General features: G+C 43.1%; 1 protein-coding gene across 1 annotated transcript in view; it reads right to left on the bottom strand.

Moving 5' to 3' along the window:
• LOC126427223 (uncharacterized) overlaps positions 1-15,419 on the bottom strand; it is a 125,924-nt gene that overhangs the window by 73,151 nt on the left and 37,354 nt on the right. Inside the window, exon 3 of the mRNA XM_050089462.1 lies at positions 5,591-5,763. Coding sequence (XP_049945419.1) covers positions 5,591-5,763 — 173 coding nt within the window. The remainder of the gene's footprint in view (positions 1-5,590; positions 5,764-15,419) is intronic.

The raw sequence follows: 15,419 nt of genomic DNA, 5'->3' as shown, positions 1-15,419 counted from the left end.
ATTTAAAACAATTTGAAGAAGTTTACAATAATTTACCACACACTTCAACCAACTATACACCCTCAGAATTGATGTTTAATAGAAAAGAAAATAATGAGTGGATAAATTGTCTGCTGGCCTGTGTGTCCAAGCGGTTCTAGGTGCTTCAGTCTGGAACCGCGCGACCGCTATGGTCGCAGGTTCGAATCCTGTCTCAGGCATGGATGTGTGTAATGTCTTTAGGTTAGTTAGGTTTAAGTAGTTCTAAGGTCTAGGGGACTGATGACCTCAGATGTTAAGTCCCATAGTGCTCAGAGCCAGTTTTGATAAATTGTCTACCTAAATTATCAATCAATGAAGAATCTAGGGAGGCAAAGATTCGTCAGGCACTATCAGTGACTAAAAGAAAAGCTCAACAGAGAAAAATTTGTTATAACGAAAGTTTAAAAATTGCAAAGACATGTACCCGCATAAAAATTTAAAACCACATTTCTCAGAAGACTGATACAGTCCATTATCTAGGATAACTGTGAAAAGTTTGATTTTAATTGGTATATTGATCTTGTATGTTAGTGTTAAGTGTTTTTAAGGTGATGTTTCTATAATTTAGTAGTTATGAATATGAACGCTTTGCCATTGAACTTCATACACAGCACATAAAGGAGACTAAGTTAGGCATGTGTCTATCTATCCTTAACCTAAATGGAAACGAGATGAATATTTATTTGACTCTCTTGGGGAGGAGTTAATCCTTTTGTGACTTGACGTATTAGGAAGTCTTTTGCCCTTGAGATGAGTCGGTAGACATGGATATGGGGACGTACACAATGTAGTATCAAAGGTATTCATGTTATTTAAGATTTAATTTAATTATATGACAGAGTAATAGACCATCCGAAAATTGTGAATGTGGGACCATCTGTTATCTACAGTTATTCGGACACAGTGTTTGATAACGATTGTTGTGTTGTTTGTATTCCAGTGCAATGACTTAAATGGACACATTATTATGTGTTAAAAGATTGTACAGTGGATGACTTCAGTGTTTCAGTGGAGAACTGTATTTATGTCCAAAGTTTGAACAGAGTATTGGTGGTAGAATGTGCTGCCACACAGTCTGATGTGATTTGACATGAACGCTCATACAGTGCCATGAGATATGATTCAATCTATATTCACACAAACTTGAGTGAACAGTCGTGTTGCAATAATCATCGCATTTCCTAAAGTGATAAGCTATAATTTCTTACGAAATCTATAATAGTGACATTTGACAATTTTTGGTTTAATTTTGACTAACTTTATTGAGTTTTGGTTTCACTCAACTGTGCGAACTGAATATTAACACTTACAGTGTTGTCTGGGGAATTAATGACAATAAACTCTGAATCCGAATCTCCCAAGATCACAGATTCGTCATTTGAGAATGAATTTGATATGTAAATTCATCCATCTCTTACAGGTGTATGGAGTACTATTGCCAAACTCTAATACTTAATTTCGAATGTTTCATGTCCTGTCCGTGAGCTGAGTCCCAAACCAATCCCATGCAAGAGTAGAGTTCATGTATGTCATCAACCCTGAACCAGAACTTCGATCCCGATCCTGGTCTCATCTTCCCATCGTCTGCAACGTCGCCATCCACGACCAGCATCGTTCGTTGACGTTTGAAGCGAATAATTTTATGTACTGAAGCAGAAGATTGTAAAACATCTAAAGTTTTCCTCTATTCAGCATAATTAAAGATCAATGTGTCATGATGCAAACAAATATAGAAAACCATTGCAATTCTCGATACTGAAGGCCTCGATGCGGTTTTTTGCTTGGTTTTCCCGTTATCCATGCTCGAATGAGGAGGTAAGATATAAATCTAAGATTGTCTTTTTGTTTTTCAGTATTGAGAACTGTAGTGGAGACACAATCATACACACACACACACACACACACACACACACACCATACAATACCATCATTCACAAAACAAATATTTTTAAAGTGTTATCAGTTTGTTGATATTATACATGTGTGTTAAATAATGAACAACTGTGGGAAGGAGTTCATAATCGATCTTCAGTACTCTTATGTACTCCTAGTGAGGCATGTGTAGTGTAATAAATATGTAATGTACTGAATCGACTGTGAGAAAGCTAAGTGGCAAAGACGTTATCTGAGAGACTCTATGACAATTATATCGTTGACTCGGAATATTACTCTCTCTGTGGTTTACTCGTAACTAAGGGTAACTAGAGTTTTCTGTTCGCCTCTTTTGATGTTATGTGTAGAATTGTACAAGAGACACAATAAACCGTTATTATTTCACGAGAACAAAGGTGAGTGTCAGAACCTTTATTAGTATTTTTGGAAGTATTGAAATAGCAGAATTGTTTCAGATTGAATGCGACGTGTACGGGAAGAGACGTGGACAACAACACTCGAACCTGCAATCTCATGTATTAATAGTTGCTAAAAATATCCAGCCGTCTCTCCCAAGACTCTTCATACGTGCAACAAACAGTAATTGTTTTAACAGCACTATCACAGAAAATTTTATCACATTGTTACGACCTTTTACTGGGAGCTTAATAAATCGACAGCAGACAAACAAAAAATAGACAAACACATAAAAGAATCTACCACAATGTGTATTCTGACATAAAAACATAATGTATAGAATTTATTAAGCTCCATACATTCATTTATGTCAGCAATGACAAAGGCGCTACAGTTGTAAAATTTTTCAACTGTAGTAGGGTTGAACATTGATGATGAATGTCAACATGTGTTCATTTTTGTGTCCATTATTATTGTTATTGTTATTATTATTAACAGTAGTATGACTATTATCACATGTGCTGCTTATGTACTATGCATGTTGTAATGTTGACTCGCTATGTATGTCAGATTATTTACAAGAGAGTGTACGAAGGCCTCTTTGTCAGGTGAAATAAATACATAGGGAAGTATGTGCGAAATCCGCTATTGTTTGTTATCCACGTTAACTGGTTTTAAAGACACGGGGTCTACCTCATCTTTCGACTTACAGTGTTTATTCTGTTAGCGTTGGCGTCGTGTAGCCATACTCTCCGTAGCATATATGTGTCAGCGGGCCACTAGCGGTATCATATGGTCTCAAAGGTATAGGAATTCCGGAAGAAAACGGCAACACCTTTCTGCATTATCGCTCTTGTCAGAACGACAATGGGCGAGAATGTTGAAAAGTCAAGCGTCGCAGATTTGTATGGAAGTTTTGTGTATGTGCATTCTGGACCGAATCACATCACCCAGTGATTTTTGGTTCCGGGCTTGTGCCCTAACTTCATAGTGTCCACAGGGCCGCGTGGACGTGATCCTGGCCTGATGGCCACTCAGGTGTCCTGTCGTATCTCGACGTGCCCTCTGAACCAATCGATCTATCAGTCTCAGTCTCACAGGAAATGTCTGGGAACAGCGAGTGGAATGAGGCTGTCTCCCTACGATTTGGCTGCTCTACGGTTTCTCATGAGTGACCTCAGCTGAAAACGCCATATCTGGAGACACACAAGTGTCCGTCACCAAGGCTGGAGGCGGTGTGCTATACTGTTGTGTTAGCACTATTTCTCGTTATCTGACATTAACTGATATCTGTCCTTAACGCTGTAATAGGCATCTTCCAAGCAAAGATCACCAAGTTGAGCCAGTGATGTAAGTAGAAAAAGGTACATTTACCGTAGCAACCAAACCACCCGGCGCCCCCGCCCCCCTTCCCACAAATTAAACAAAAATTTGACCACAATTCTGATGGTATGGTACGTAGTTACGTCCTGCTGAATGTACAGTTTCTAAAGAAACCCACGCCATTTGTCTGTCACTGTCTCCACCCCACTGTAGCAGCCTAATGCCCGAGCACAAGTACCGTACAGTGGAGTGACAATCAGAGCCCTGACACTGAGAGGATGTTGAAAGCGAGGGAGGAGGTGGGCGAAACCGGTCATTACTCCCCTGCGCATTTCAAAATCTCGCTCTAGAGGTAGAACACATGTTCTTTAACACGAAAAAGATGTAAGTAATATGAGTACGTAATATGTCAATGTGCCACAAATATACGTTCGACTTTCCAGAATGAAATTTTCAATCTCCAACTGAGAGTGCGCTGATATGTAACTTCCTGACAGATTACAACTTTGTGCCGGACCGAGACTAGAAATCAGGACCTTTGCCTTTCGCGGGCAAGTGCTCTACAGTCTCAGCTACCCAAGCATGGTTCAGGACCTGTCTTTATAGTTCTTTTTTCTGCCAGTATCTCGTCTCCCAATCGCAAACTTCACAGAAGCTGTCCTGAGAAAGTTGCAACACTAGCATTCCTGGAAGACATGGATAAATGGAGACATGGCTCACCGTTTTAGTCTGCCGAGAAGTTTCATATCGGCGCACATTCCGCTGCAGAGTGAAAATTTCATTCTGGAACCATCCCCCAGGCTGTGAGTAACCCGTGCCGTGTCTCCGCAATATCCCTTCTTCCAGGAGTGCTAGTTCTGCAAGGTTTGCAGGAGAGCTTCTGTGAAGTTTGGGAGGTAGGAGATGAGGTACTGGCGGAAGTGAAGCTGTGAGGACGGGTCGTGGGTCGTGCTTGGATAGCTCAGCCGGTAGAGCACTTGCCAGCGAAAAGCAGAGGTCTCGAGACCCAGTCTCGGTCCGGCACGCAGTTTTAATCTGCCAGGAGGTTTCACGTTCAGCATTAATTAGCAGTATTCCTGTACTGATATCCTGCAGAAGTTTTGTTGTTACAGACAGGGGCAAAGTAGTATCCGATCATATTACATCTTCAAGGTTCATAGTTAATCACTTCCTGATTTTACATCCCTGTCGGCGTACCGATGGATTGTTTGACGAAAGTGACTGTGGTGCAACGGTAGACTCCTTATCCTCATCGCCATCCTCTCGTAAAGAAGGATCTAACCTCATTTCACTATTTTTCTCTACGTTTAGCAGGTCTTGTCTATGATTTTTGCAAGTAAAGCGAGAGGTAAAAGTAAGAGCACAACGAAACATTCACGCGCTTTCGTTTGCCTCGTATAGTCGTTAGTCGAATAGCCACATGTAACGATGCTTACAGGTAACAAGTTTCAACAGCTGTGATGTTTAAGCGCTGCGGTCTGATCATCACTGTACGCCGCTCCTAGAGGTGACGCACTATCACCTGTCGGCTCCCAGCCATCATGAACACGAGCCTCTCACCATCTCTACCGTACAATACTTTGGCGCTCCGGTGTTGGCCTGCTTCAGTGCGCGACAAACAAATTATCAGAATCATGGTCCAAAGCTCCGCGATGGACCGATTACTGAGGCTGATATCTTGCGAGTCTGCTTTGTTCACCTTATATAAGAGATAAAATTCATGATCTCCCTTGACAGATGCAGTCAGTTCTCTACAGTTTCTTTTCTCTAGTGTGGTTATTACTTAGCTTTAAGGTTGTTTCCTCCTGTGTCATTTCATTAGGACACAGTTTTCAGCCCCAGGGCAACTCCTATCCTGATTTGTTAGTCAACTTAGACGAGATTTTGTTCACAGAACACCTTCATAAGCACATTACGCTTTGTTTAACAATAACGTAGTTCCAAATAAGATACTCACCAGTTTCGTTCGAGTACCTCAGCTTAAAATTAAGCCGATTGTAGATCTCACATCGTCCCCTGGCGAGTATGGCTCTTGTGATTCGTCCGACAGCGTGCAGTGACTGGGAGAGGACACGGTGCCTCAGGTGATCCGCCTGCAGCGCTGTCACGTTCCACTCCACGTCGTACAACCTTTCAAAATAAAAGGAAGTCATTGTACTTTGTAGAATAGGACAGCGAACGCTAAACTAAACCTCCTCCAGGTTTTACACTTCCTGTTGATAGAGGTGACAAGGTCATCAGAGACGAATGAATGTGTTAGACTGAGTCAGTCTGCCTGACACATCTTGATGAACTGAGTGGTCTCTATTGAAGAACAAGAATGTTCGTCCACACATTCTTTTGTGGTTGGTAGGAGAGCCAACGCCGTGTTACTAGAGGAGGCCGAAAGGCACGCGATTTAGCTCACACAGGCTGGCGTGAGGTCTGGAACAGGACAAGGAAATTAGAATTTAGAAACAACGGACGTAGCTGCTGGAATACTTAACTTTAATCCATAATTGGTGAACATCGCTCTTGAGGGTACATAGTTCACAATATCAATAGTAACTGATAATGGCGCCTTGCTAGGTCGTAGCAAATGGCGTAGCTGAAGGTTATGCTAAACTATCTTCTCGGCAAATGAGAGCGTAATTTGTCAGTGAACCATCGCTAGCAAAGTCGGCTGTACAACTGGGGCGAGTGCTAGGGCGTCTCTCTAGACCTGTCGTGTGGCGGCGCTCGGTCTGCAATCACTGATAGTGGCGACACGCGGGTCCGACGTATACTACCGGACCGCGGCCGATTTAAAGGCTACCACCTAGCAAGTGTGGTGTCTGGCGGTGACACCACACATTCAGCCGTAGCTGTATCAGGACACGCACGTGCTATTGTACCTATGGGCCAATATTATCGTATGGCTTTACAGAATGTACGCCAATGAAGTGAAATAGAAAGAAGGATTTTTCGTCAGATGAGTACAGCAGCAGAAAATTGTATAACGGGAGTAGCATTCGTTATGAATAGGAAGGTAGGGCAGAGAGAGTGCGTTAGTAAGAACAGTTCCGAGATAGGATTGTTCTTATCAGAATCGACAGGAAGCCAACACCGACAACGATAGTTCATATATATATGCCGACGTCGAAAGCTGATAATGAAGACACAGAGAAAGTACATAAACATATTGAAAGGATAAAACAGTAGATAGATACAAATCTAGTACTCACGGGCGAATGGCATGCAGTTGTAGGGGAAGGAGTAGAAGAAAAGGTTACAGGACAATACGAACTTAGGACAAGGAATGAGAGAAGAGGTGACTAATCGAGTTCTGTAATAAATTTCAGCTACTAATAGCGATACTCTGTTCAAGAATCGCAAGAGGAGGAGGTATACTTGGAAAAGGCCATGTGATACGGGAAGAGTTCAGTTAGATTACATCATGGTCAGACAGCGATTGTAAGGTGTACCCAGGAGCAGATATAGACTCAGATCACAATGAAGAGTAGGCTGAAGTTTAAGATATTAGTCAGGAAGAATCAATATCGAAAGTGGGATACGGAAGTACTAAGGAATGACGAGATACGGTTGAAGATTCTAAGGCTACAGGTACAGCAATAAGGACTACCTCAGTCGGCAGTACAGTCGAAGACGAATGGACATCTCTAAAAAGGGCCATCACAGAAGTCGGGAAGCAAAACATCGGTACAAAGAAGGTAACTGCGAACAAAGCATGGGTAACAGAAGAAATACTTCAATTGATCGATGAAAGGAGGAAGTTGAAAAATGTTACAGGAACCTCAGGAATACAGAAATAGTAGTAGCTGAGGAATGAAACAAAAAGGAAGTGCGCGGAAGCCAAGACGAAAAGGCTGCAGGGAAAATGTGAAGACATCGAAACAGAAATGTTTGTCGGAAGGACAGACTCAGCATACAGGAAAGGCAAAACAACCTTCGGTGACATTAAAAGCAAGGATGATGACATTAAGAATGCAATGCGAATTCCACTGTTAAATGAAGACAAGAGAGCGGATAGAAGGAAAGAATAAACTGAAAGTCTCTATGAGGGAGAAGATTTGTCTGATCTACATCTACATCTATACTCCGGGAGCCACCTTACGGTGTGTGGCGGAGGGTACTTATTGTACCACTATCTGATCCCCCCTTCCCTGTTCCATTCACGAATTGTGCGTGGAAAGAACGACTGCTTGTAAGTCTCCGTATTTGCTCTAATTTCTCGGATCTTTTCGTTGTGATCATTACGCGAGATATATGTGGGCAGTAGTAATATGTTGCCCATCTCTTCCCGGAATGTGCTCTCTCGTAATTTCGATAATAAACCTCTCCGTATTGCGTAACGCCTTTCTTGAAGTGTCCGCCACTGGAGCTTGTTCAGCATCTCCGTAACGCTCTCGCGCTGACTAAATGTCCCCATGACGAATCGCGCTGCTTTTCGCTGGATCATGTCTATCTCTTCTATTAATCCAACCTGGTAAGGGTCCCATACTGATGAGCAATACTCAAGAATCGGACGAACAAGCGTTTTGTAAGCTACTTCTTTCGTCGATGAGTCACATTTTCTTAGAATTCTTCCTATGAATCTCAACCTGGCGCCTGCTTTTCCCACTATTTGTTTTATGTGATCATTCCACTTCAGATCGCTCCGGATAGTAACTCCTAAGTATTTTACGGTCGTTACCGCTTCCAATGATTTACCACCTATGGCATAATCGTACTGGAATGGATTTCTGCCCCTATGTATGCGCATTATATTACATTTATCTACGTTTAGGGAAAGCTGCCAGCTGTCGCACCATGCATTAATCCTCTGCAGGTCCTCCTGGAGTACGTACGAGTCTTCTGATGTTGCTACTTTCTTGTAGACAACCGTGTCATCTGCAAATAGCCTCACGGAGCTACCGATGTTGTCAACTAAGATTGATGTGATAGAAGAAGAAACAGGAGTCGAATTAGAAGAGATGGGGGATCCAGTATTAGAATCAGAATTTAAAAGAGCTTTAGAGGACTTAAGATCAAATAAGGCAGAAAGTTCGGATAACATTCCATCAGAATTTCTAAAAATCATTGGGTGAAGTGGCAACAAAACGACTACTCACGTTGGTGTGTAGGTTTATGAGTTTGGCGACATACCATCTGACTTTCCGAAAAGCATGAGCCACACAATTCCGAAGGCGGCAAAAGCGGACAAGTCCGAGAAGTATCGCACAATCAGCTTATCAGCTCATGCATCCAAGTTGCTTACAAGAATAATATACATAAGAATGGAAAAGAAAATTGAGGGTACGTTAATTGACGATCAGTTTGGCTTTAGGAAAGTTAAAGACACGAGAGTGGCAATTCTGACGCGGTTAATAATGGAAGCAAGACTAAAGAAAAATCAAGAAACGTTCATAGGATTTCTCGATCTGGAAGAAACGTTCGACAGTGTAAAATGGTGCCTGACGTTCGAAATTCTGAGAAAAATAGGGTAACCTATAAGAAGAGACGGGTACTGTACATTATGTACAAGAGCCAAGAGGGAATTATTAGGAGTGGAGGACCAAGAACAAAATGATCGAATTAAAAAGTTTGTAAGACATGAATGTAGTGTTTCGCCCATACTGTTCAATCTGTACATTGAAGAAGCAATGATGGAAATAAGAGGAAGGTTCAGGAATGGAACTAAAATTCAAGGTGACAGGAAACGAATGATACGATTCGCCGATGACGTACCTATCCTCAGTGCAGGTGAAGAAGAATTACACGATCTGCTGAATGGAATCTAATGAGTACAGAATACGGATTGAGAATAAATCGAAGAAAGACGAAAGTAATGAGAAGTAGCAGAAATGAGAACAGCGAGAATGTTAACATCAGCAGATTGTCACGACGTAGATGAAGTTAAGGAATTCTGGTAACTAGACGACAAAAACACCAATGACGGACAGGGCTAGGAGGACATCAAAAGCAGACTAGCGCTGGCGAAAAGGACATTCCTGGCCAAGAGACGTCTACTGGTATCTAAAATGGGCCTTCTTTGAGGAAGAAATTACTGATGGTGTATACGTGGAGCACAGCGTTGTATGGTAGTGAAACATGGACTGTGGGTAAACCAGAAAAGAAGAAAAAAATGTTCAGATGAGTGTGAAATCTCATGGGACTTAACTGCTAAGGTCATCAGTCCGTAAGCTTACACACTACTTAACCTAAATTATCCTAAGGACAAACATACACACCCATGCCCGAGGGGGACTCGAACCTCCGCCGGGACCAGCCGCACAGTCCATCACTGCAGCGCCTCATACCGCTCGGCTAATCCCGCGCGGCCGGAAAAGAAGAGAATCGAAGCATTTGAAATGTGGTGCCACAGACGATTGTTGAAAATTTCGTGGACTGACAAGGTAAGGAATAAGGAGGTTCTAGACTGAATCGGAGAGGAAATGAGTGTGTGAAAAACACTGACAAGGAGAAGTGACAGGATGATAGGACATTTGTTAAGACATCGGTGAATGACTTCCACGGTACTAGAGGCAGCTGTAGAAGGCGAAAACAGTAGAAGACGACTGAGATTGGAACACATCCAGCAAATAATAGAGGTCGTAGGTTGCAAGTGCTACTCTGGGATTAAAAGGTTGACAGACAGCCGGCCGGTGTGGCCGAGCGGTTCTAGGCGCTTCAGTCTGGAACCGCGCGACTGGTACAATCGCATGTTCGAGTCCTGCCTCGGGCATGGATGTGTGTGATGTCCTTAGGTTAGTTAGGTTTAAATAGTTCTAAGTTCTAGGGGACTGATGGCCTCAGATGTTAAGTCCCATAGTGCTCAGAGCCATTTGAACCATTATTTTTTTTTTGACAGACAAGAGGAATTCTTAGTGGGTCGCCTCAGATCAGTCAGAAGACTGATGACTCAAGAAGAAAGTGCCACTCGGAACGCTGACTTCGAAGCCATGACGAGAGGGATGAGGGTTTCTCATCCCGTCGACGAAGATTTTGTCAGAGATGGAAGACGGATTTGGAATGGGAAATGCTGGATAAGGAGGTGGACTGTGTCTTCTCACGGGAACCGTCTAGTCTTCCACCTAAACAAGTCTACTCAAAGCACAGGAGATACGAAACTGGATGCCCGGGCGTGCATCCGACCCGTTACGCCGCCTTTGCCAGCTGCAGCCACCCCTTTCTGTGGAAAGCGCGGAGGCCGTGGGACTCCGTCTGCAGGGACACACCGCGGCCAACTTCTGCTCTAGGAATTCCCTGCACACGTGTTGTACGTTGAGAATTATATTCCGTACAGAGAATGTTCAGTTTTGTACTTAACACGTGCTTCAACTCTGTACAGTGTAACGTCATTTACCGGGATCAGATTCGTAATGATACTGATTTTAGTGATAGTCCGGTATTACTTCCGAAATTAATTTGTAAAAAAACTAGTATATTATTGTGTGTTGACATCACAGTTGCGGCTACAGCGCACTCCACGTAAATAGATTAAGTACAACACTCCATTCTTCATTTATTCACTTCGAGCTATAGATTTGGGAACAGTACAAAGTAGCAGCAGAGCAACAAATTGTATTGGTCCTACAACGCAGGCGCTCACGACCGGTGTCCTCGTCCTTCGTAAATTTTGTTTTATGACAGTTAGGTAGTCTAACGTTTCGTCTCCAAATGCTGGAGACATCATCAGAGGCTATAAAGACTCAGGTAGCAGTTTCAGACTATAACAAACTCAGCCAGCCAAACTGTTTGCACGTCGCCGGCCGAAGTGGCTGTGCTGTTCTAGGCGCTGCAGTCTTGAACCGCGAGACCGCTACGGTCGCAGGTTCGAATCCTGCCGCGGGCATGGATGTGTGTGATGTCCTTAGGTTAGTTAGGTTTAACTAGTTCTGAGTTCTAGGCTACTAATGACCTCAGAAGTTAAGTCCCGTAGTTCTCAGAGCCATTTGAACCATTTTTTTTGTTTGCACGTCCACGCGACAGTCGGGCTATGATGTCATCAGACAACTGCCTGAGAGCGCCGAGTCACCAGTGTATGTATTATGGAGCTTCTAATGGGGAACAGATGACGCTGCTTGCGTATTCAGCCCTATCACCAACAACTCGTCTGATTTCTGTTCAAAAAATGGTTCAAATGGCTCTGAGCACTATGGGACTCAACTGCTGTGGTCATCAGTCCCCTAGAACTTAGAACTACTTAAACCTAACTAACCTCAGGACATCACACACATCCATGCCCGAGGCAGGATTCGAACCTGCGACCGTAGCAGTCGCACGGTTCCGGACTGCGCGCCTAGAACCGCGAGACCACCGCGGCCGGCTCTGATTTCTGTCCTGCTTCTTTTCCAATTAAGTTGTTTTCGTGCTTCAGAATTTTTATGGCCTCTCCGTAAATCGTAGCACGCTCATATTGGATCTTGATAAAACCACTGTATCGGAGAGACAAATTTGGAGCTCTCACAACATATGTAGTTGAAGTCCTTCTTATTCTCCATTAAAGTTGTTTCCGTGCTTTAGGCTTTTTACCTCCTCCGCGTAAATTGTAGTACAGTAATATTGGATCTTCATAAAACCATTGTATTGGACAGACGAACTTGGGGCTTCTCTGTTCCCAGTGTATGTTCTGCTGCTGCTGATTTATCTGCGTTTTGCACGTGACAATTACTCTCCCGTTCCTTAAAGCAAGGACTTAATTCATCTCTTTGTAGTACCTACGTATGCTTGGCCGCGTGTGAGAGACGGTTTATACACTCGTTCTATAGCAAGTGTTGGGTGTACGTCCTTTACAGTGTTCGAACATTCACGTTCCTCTGTTACTGGTATGAACACGGCGTCGATCCCATGTATTCTTAGTACTCTGATGATATGAACTGCGACTGCTTTTACGAATGGGAGTAAGTATTTGGTTCTTTTGCATGAGAGACTCCATATCTTTAAGGACTTATTGCCCTATCTATCTCTTTCTCAGAATAGCCATTTCTTCTTAAAGTAGTGCTTAAATGATCGGATTCTTCCTCCAGCTACTGTGATCACAGATTATTTTAATCCAGTCCAGCGATGTTTTCATCGCTGCTCTTCTCAGTTTGTGATGGTGGTAGAAACTTTTGTGAAGGTATCTGTATGTGTGAGTGAGCATTCTGCAGACCTCGTGTGCTCAACACCTGTAGATTTTCTAAGTACCTGTACATTCAAATATGTTCATCGTCTTTCTCTTTTTCCATACTGGACTTAATGTTATATTAACATCGCTCGTTGGAAATTCTGAGAATTCTTTTTCTCTGCGAGGCTATGTAATGAAGTATGAGTATCATCAATGTACAAAAACCAACGCTAGTGAATTTCCTTGGTAGGCTGATGAGATGTTTCCTCCAGCTTTACATATTAAAACTCGCTATAACTCCGCTGTGTGTGTTTCCCATAGTCACACTATCATTTTTTCATACAGTTTGTTGTCTTATTGAAACTAAGTCGATGTGACACAATATTTAAAAAGATCGTCCCTGAGCTTTGGAAAAACATATTCTAAGACAAAAAAAGACGAACTCAGCACAAAAGAATTATCCAAATGGAACGGAAATCGGTATATGTGATGTACCTGAACAGGCAAGCAGATGATTACAATTGAAGAAGAATTGGATTACTCATTCAAGAGAAATAGCTTCACTAACTGAGAAAGTTAGTAACGCTTTGGTCCACCTCCGGCCCTCATGGAATCAATTACTCGGCTTGGCACTGATTCGCAGAGTTGTTGAAAGTCCCCTTGAGGGATATCGTGCCAGATCCTATCCAAATGGCACGTGAGGTCATCAAAATCCCGAGATCATTGGAGGACCCTGCCCAGAATGCTCTAAAGTTCTCAATTAGGGAGAGATCCGGCGACCATTCTGGTGAAGGTAAGGTGTGGGGAGTACGAATACAAGCAGTAGAGACTCTCGCCGGGGCGGGCGGGAATTATTTTGTTGAAATGTAGTCTCAGTATGGTTTACCAAGAAAGACAAGAAAACTGGACGTAGAATATCCTTGGACGTATCGCTCTGCTGTACAGGTGCCGCGGATGACGACTAAAAGGGTCCTACTCTGAAAATAAATGTCGCACCAGACCATCATTCTTGGCTGTCGTACCTTATGGCGGACGACACTCGCGCTGGCATCCCACCACTGTCCAGGGGGTCTCCAGACCCGTCTTTGCTGGTAATCGGAGCTCAGCTACAAGTTAGACTTATCACTGAAGACAATTCTATTCCAGTCAATGAGATTCCTGGCTGAGGTTGTGTCTGGAGATGCCTTGGATAGCGCTGGGATACCAACCTGACGGTCGCCCGCCATGCAGCGTTACAACCTGCAACAATGGTCTGGGATGTCATTTGTTTCCATAGCACGACCTCTTTGATCGTCATCTGTGGCACCCTTATAGCACAGCGGTACGTCAGTGGTGCTCTATGCCCCGTTTTGTTGCTCTTCATCGTAAGCCAACCTTGGGTAACTTTTTAGGAAGACAACGCCCGCCTGCACATGGCGAATGTTTCTCCTGCTTTCTTTGGGCTTGCCACACCACTCCTTGACCAGCAAGGTCGCCATTCCTTTTCTCAGTTGGGAATGACTGGAGGAATATGGACAGGGACCTCCACCCAGGTCGGAATTTTGACGATCGAACGCTCCATCTGGTCAGAATTTGGCATGATACCCCTCAGGAAGACATCCAACAACTGTCTCAATCGATGCGAAGCATAAATGCCACAGATGGACCAATGAATTATTGACTTGAAACTTCCTGGAAGATTAAAACTGTGTGCTGGACCGAGACTCGAACTCGGGACCTTTGCCTTTCGCGGGCAAGCGCCCGCGAAAGGTAAAGATCCCGAGTTCGGGTCTCGGTCCAGCACACAGTTTCAATCTGCCAGGAAGTTTCATATCAGCGCACACTCCGCTGCCGAATGAAAATCTCATTCTGGGATTATTGACTTGCTTAATCTGTGAAGCTCTCTCTCTCGAATAACTCACCACATTTTTCTGAAACTGTGATCATTTGTTCGCCTATGCACGTACATCTTCTGGTCTCTGTTCCATTTGGATAGGTCCTTCATTGTGTGTCGCTTTTTTCCTTTTTTTCCCCCTGACAGTGTAAGTTTCATCTGTGAGATCGTCACATTAAGAGTAAACATAGAAAGTGGTGATGCAACATCTGAACTATCTAATATCTCTTGGACTCAACCTAAAGGATTTTAATTTTCGATGAAATGAACGATACCTTTTATACGTCTGTTTTTCCTACAAATAGCTGTAGAAGGCAGGCCCACTGTTTGGCAGCCACATTTGTCAGACAGTCCATAGCGCTAAAACTTGGTCTCAATGGAGTGACGAGTTTGTTAATTTTTGGTATACCGCACAATGTTGACAAGATCACTTCTGAAATGATAAGACATTTCTAGATAGTGGGAGAAATCAAAGGGGTTTTTACTGATTGATGTATTACCCTAAGTATTGATGTTGGGAGATTTCTTTTAATGTCTCTGTACCTTCCTGGTTGTAATACACCCTCAGTTTTACTGCAGTAGTTTTAGTACCTCATCGTCACTGTAGCATTGCCCTTATTTGCTAGAAACTCTAGAATGTATCAGGATTTTAATTTCGGAGAGCTTTGTTTCGACATTTCGTTAAGTTGTGTAAAGTTGTCTCAGTGTTTATGGCCTCTGGAGGTGTCTCCAGCATTAGCAGACGAAGCCTTAGGCACAGAAATGTGCCTTGGACCACAGCCTAAGACTCATTATGCAAAATTCATCAGTAAATTATATGTTATCAACTATCAAATGGCTCTGAGC

This window comes from Schistocerca serialis, chromosome 11 (genome assembly GCF_023864345.2).
Source record: "Schistocerca serialis cubense isolate TAMUIC-IGC-003099 chromosome 11, iqSchSeri2.2, whole genome shotgun sequence".
Classification (NCBI taxonomy): Eukaryota; Metazoa; Arthropoda; class Insecta; order Orthoptera; family Acrididae; genus Schistocerca; species Schistocerca serialis.
Note: the sequence above shows the minus strand (reverse complement) of the source record. Positions and strands in the feature narration are given on the sequence as shown.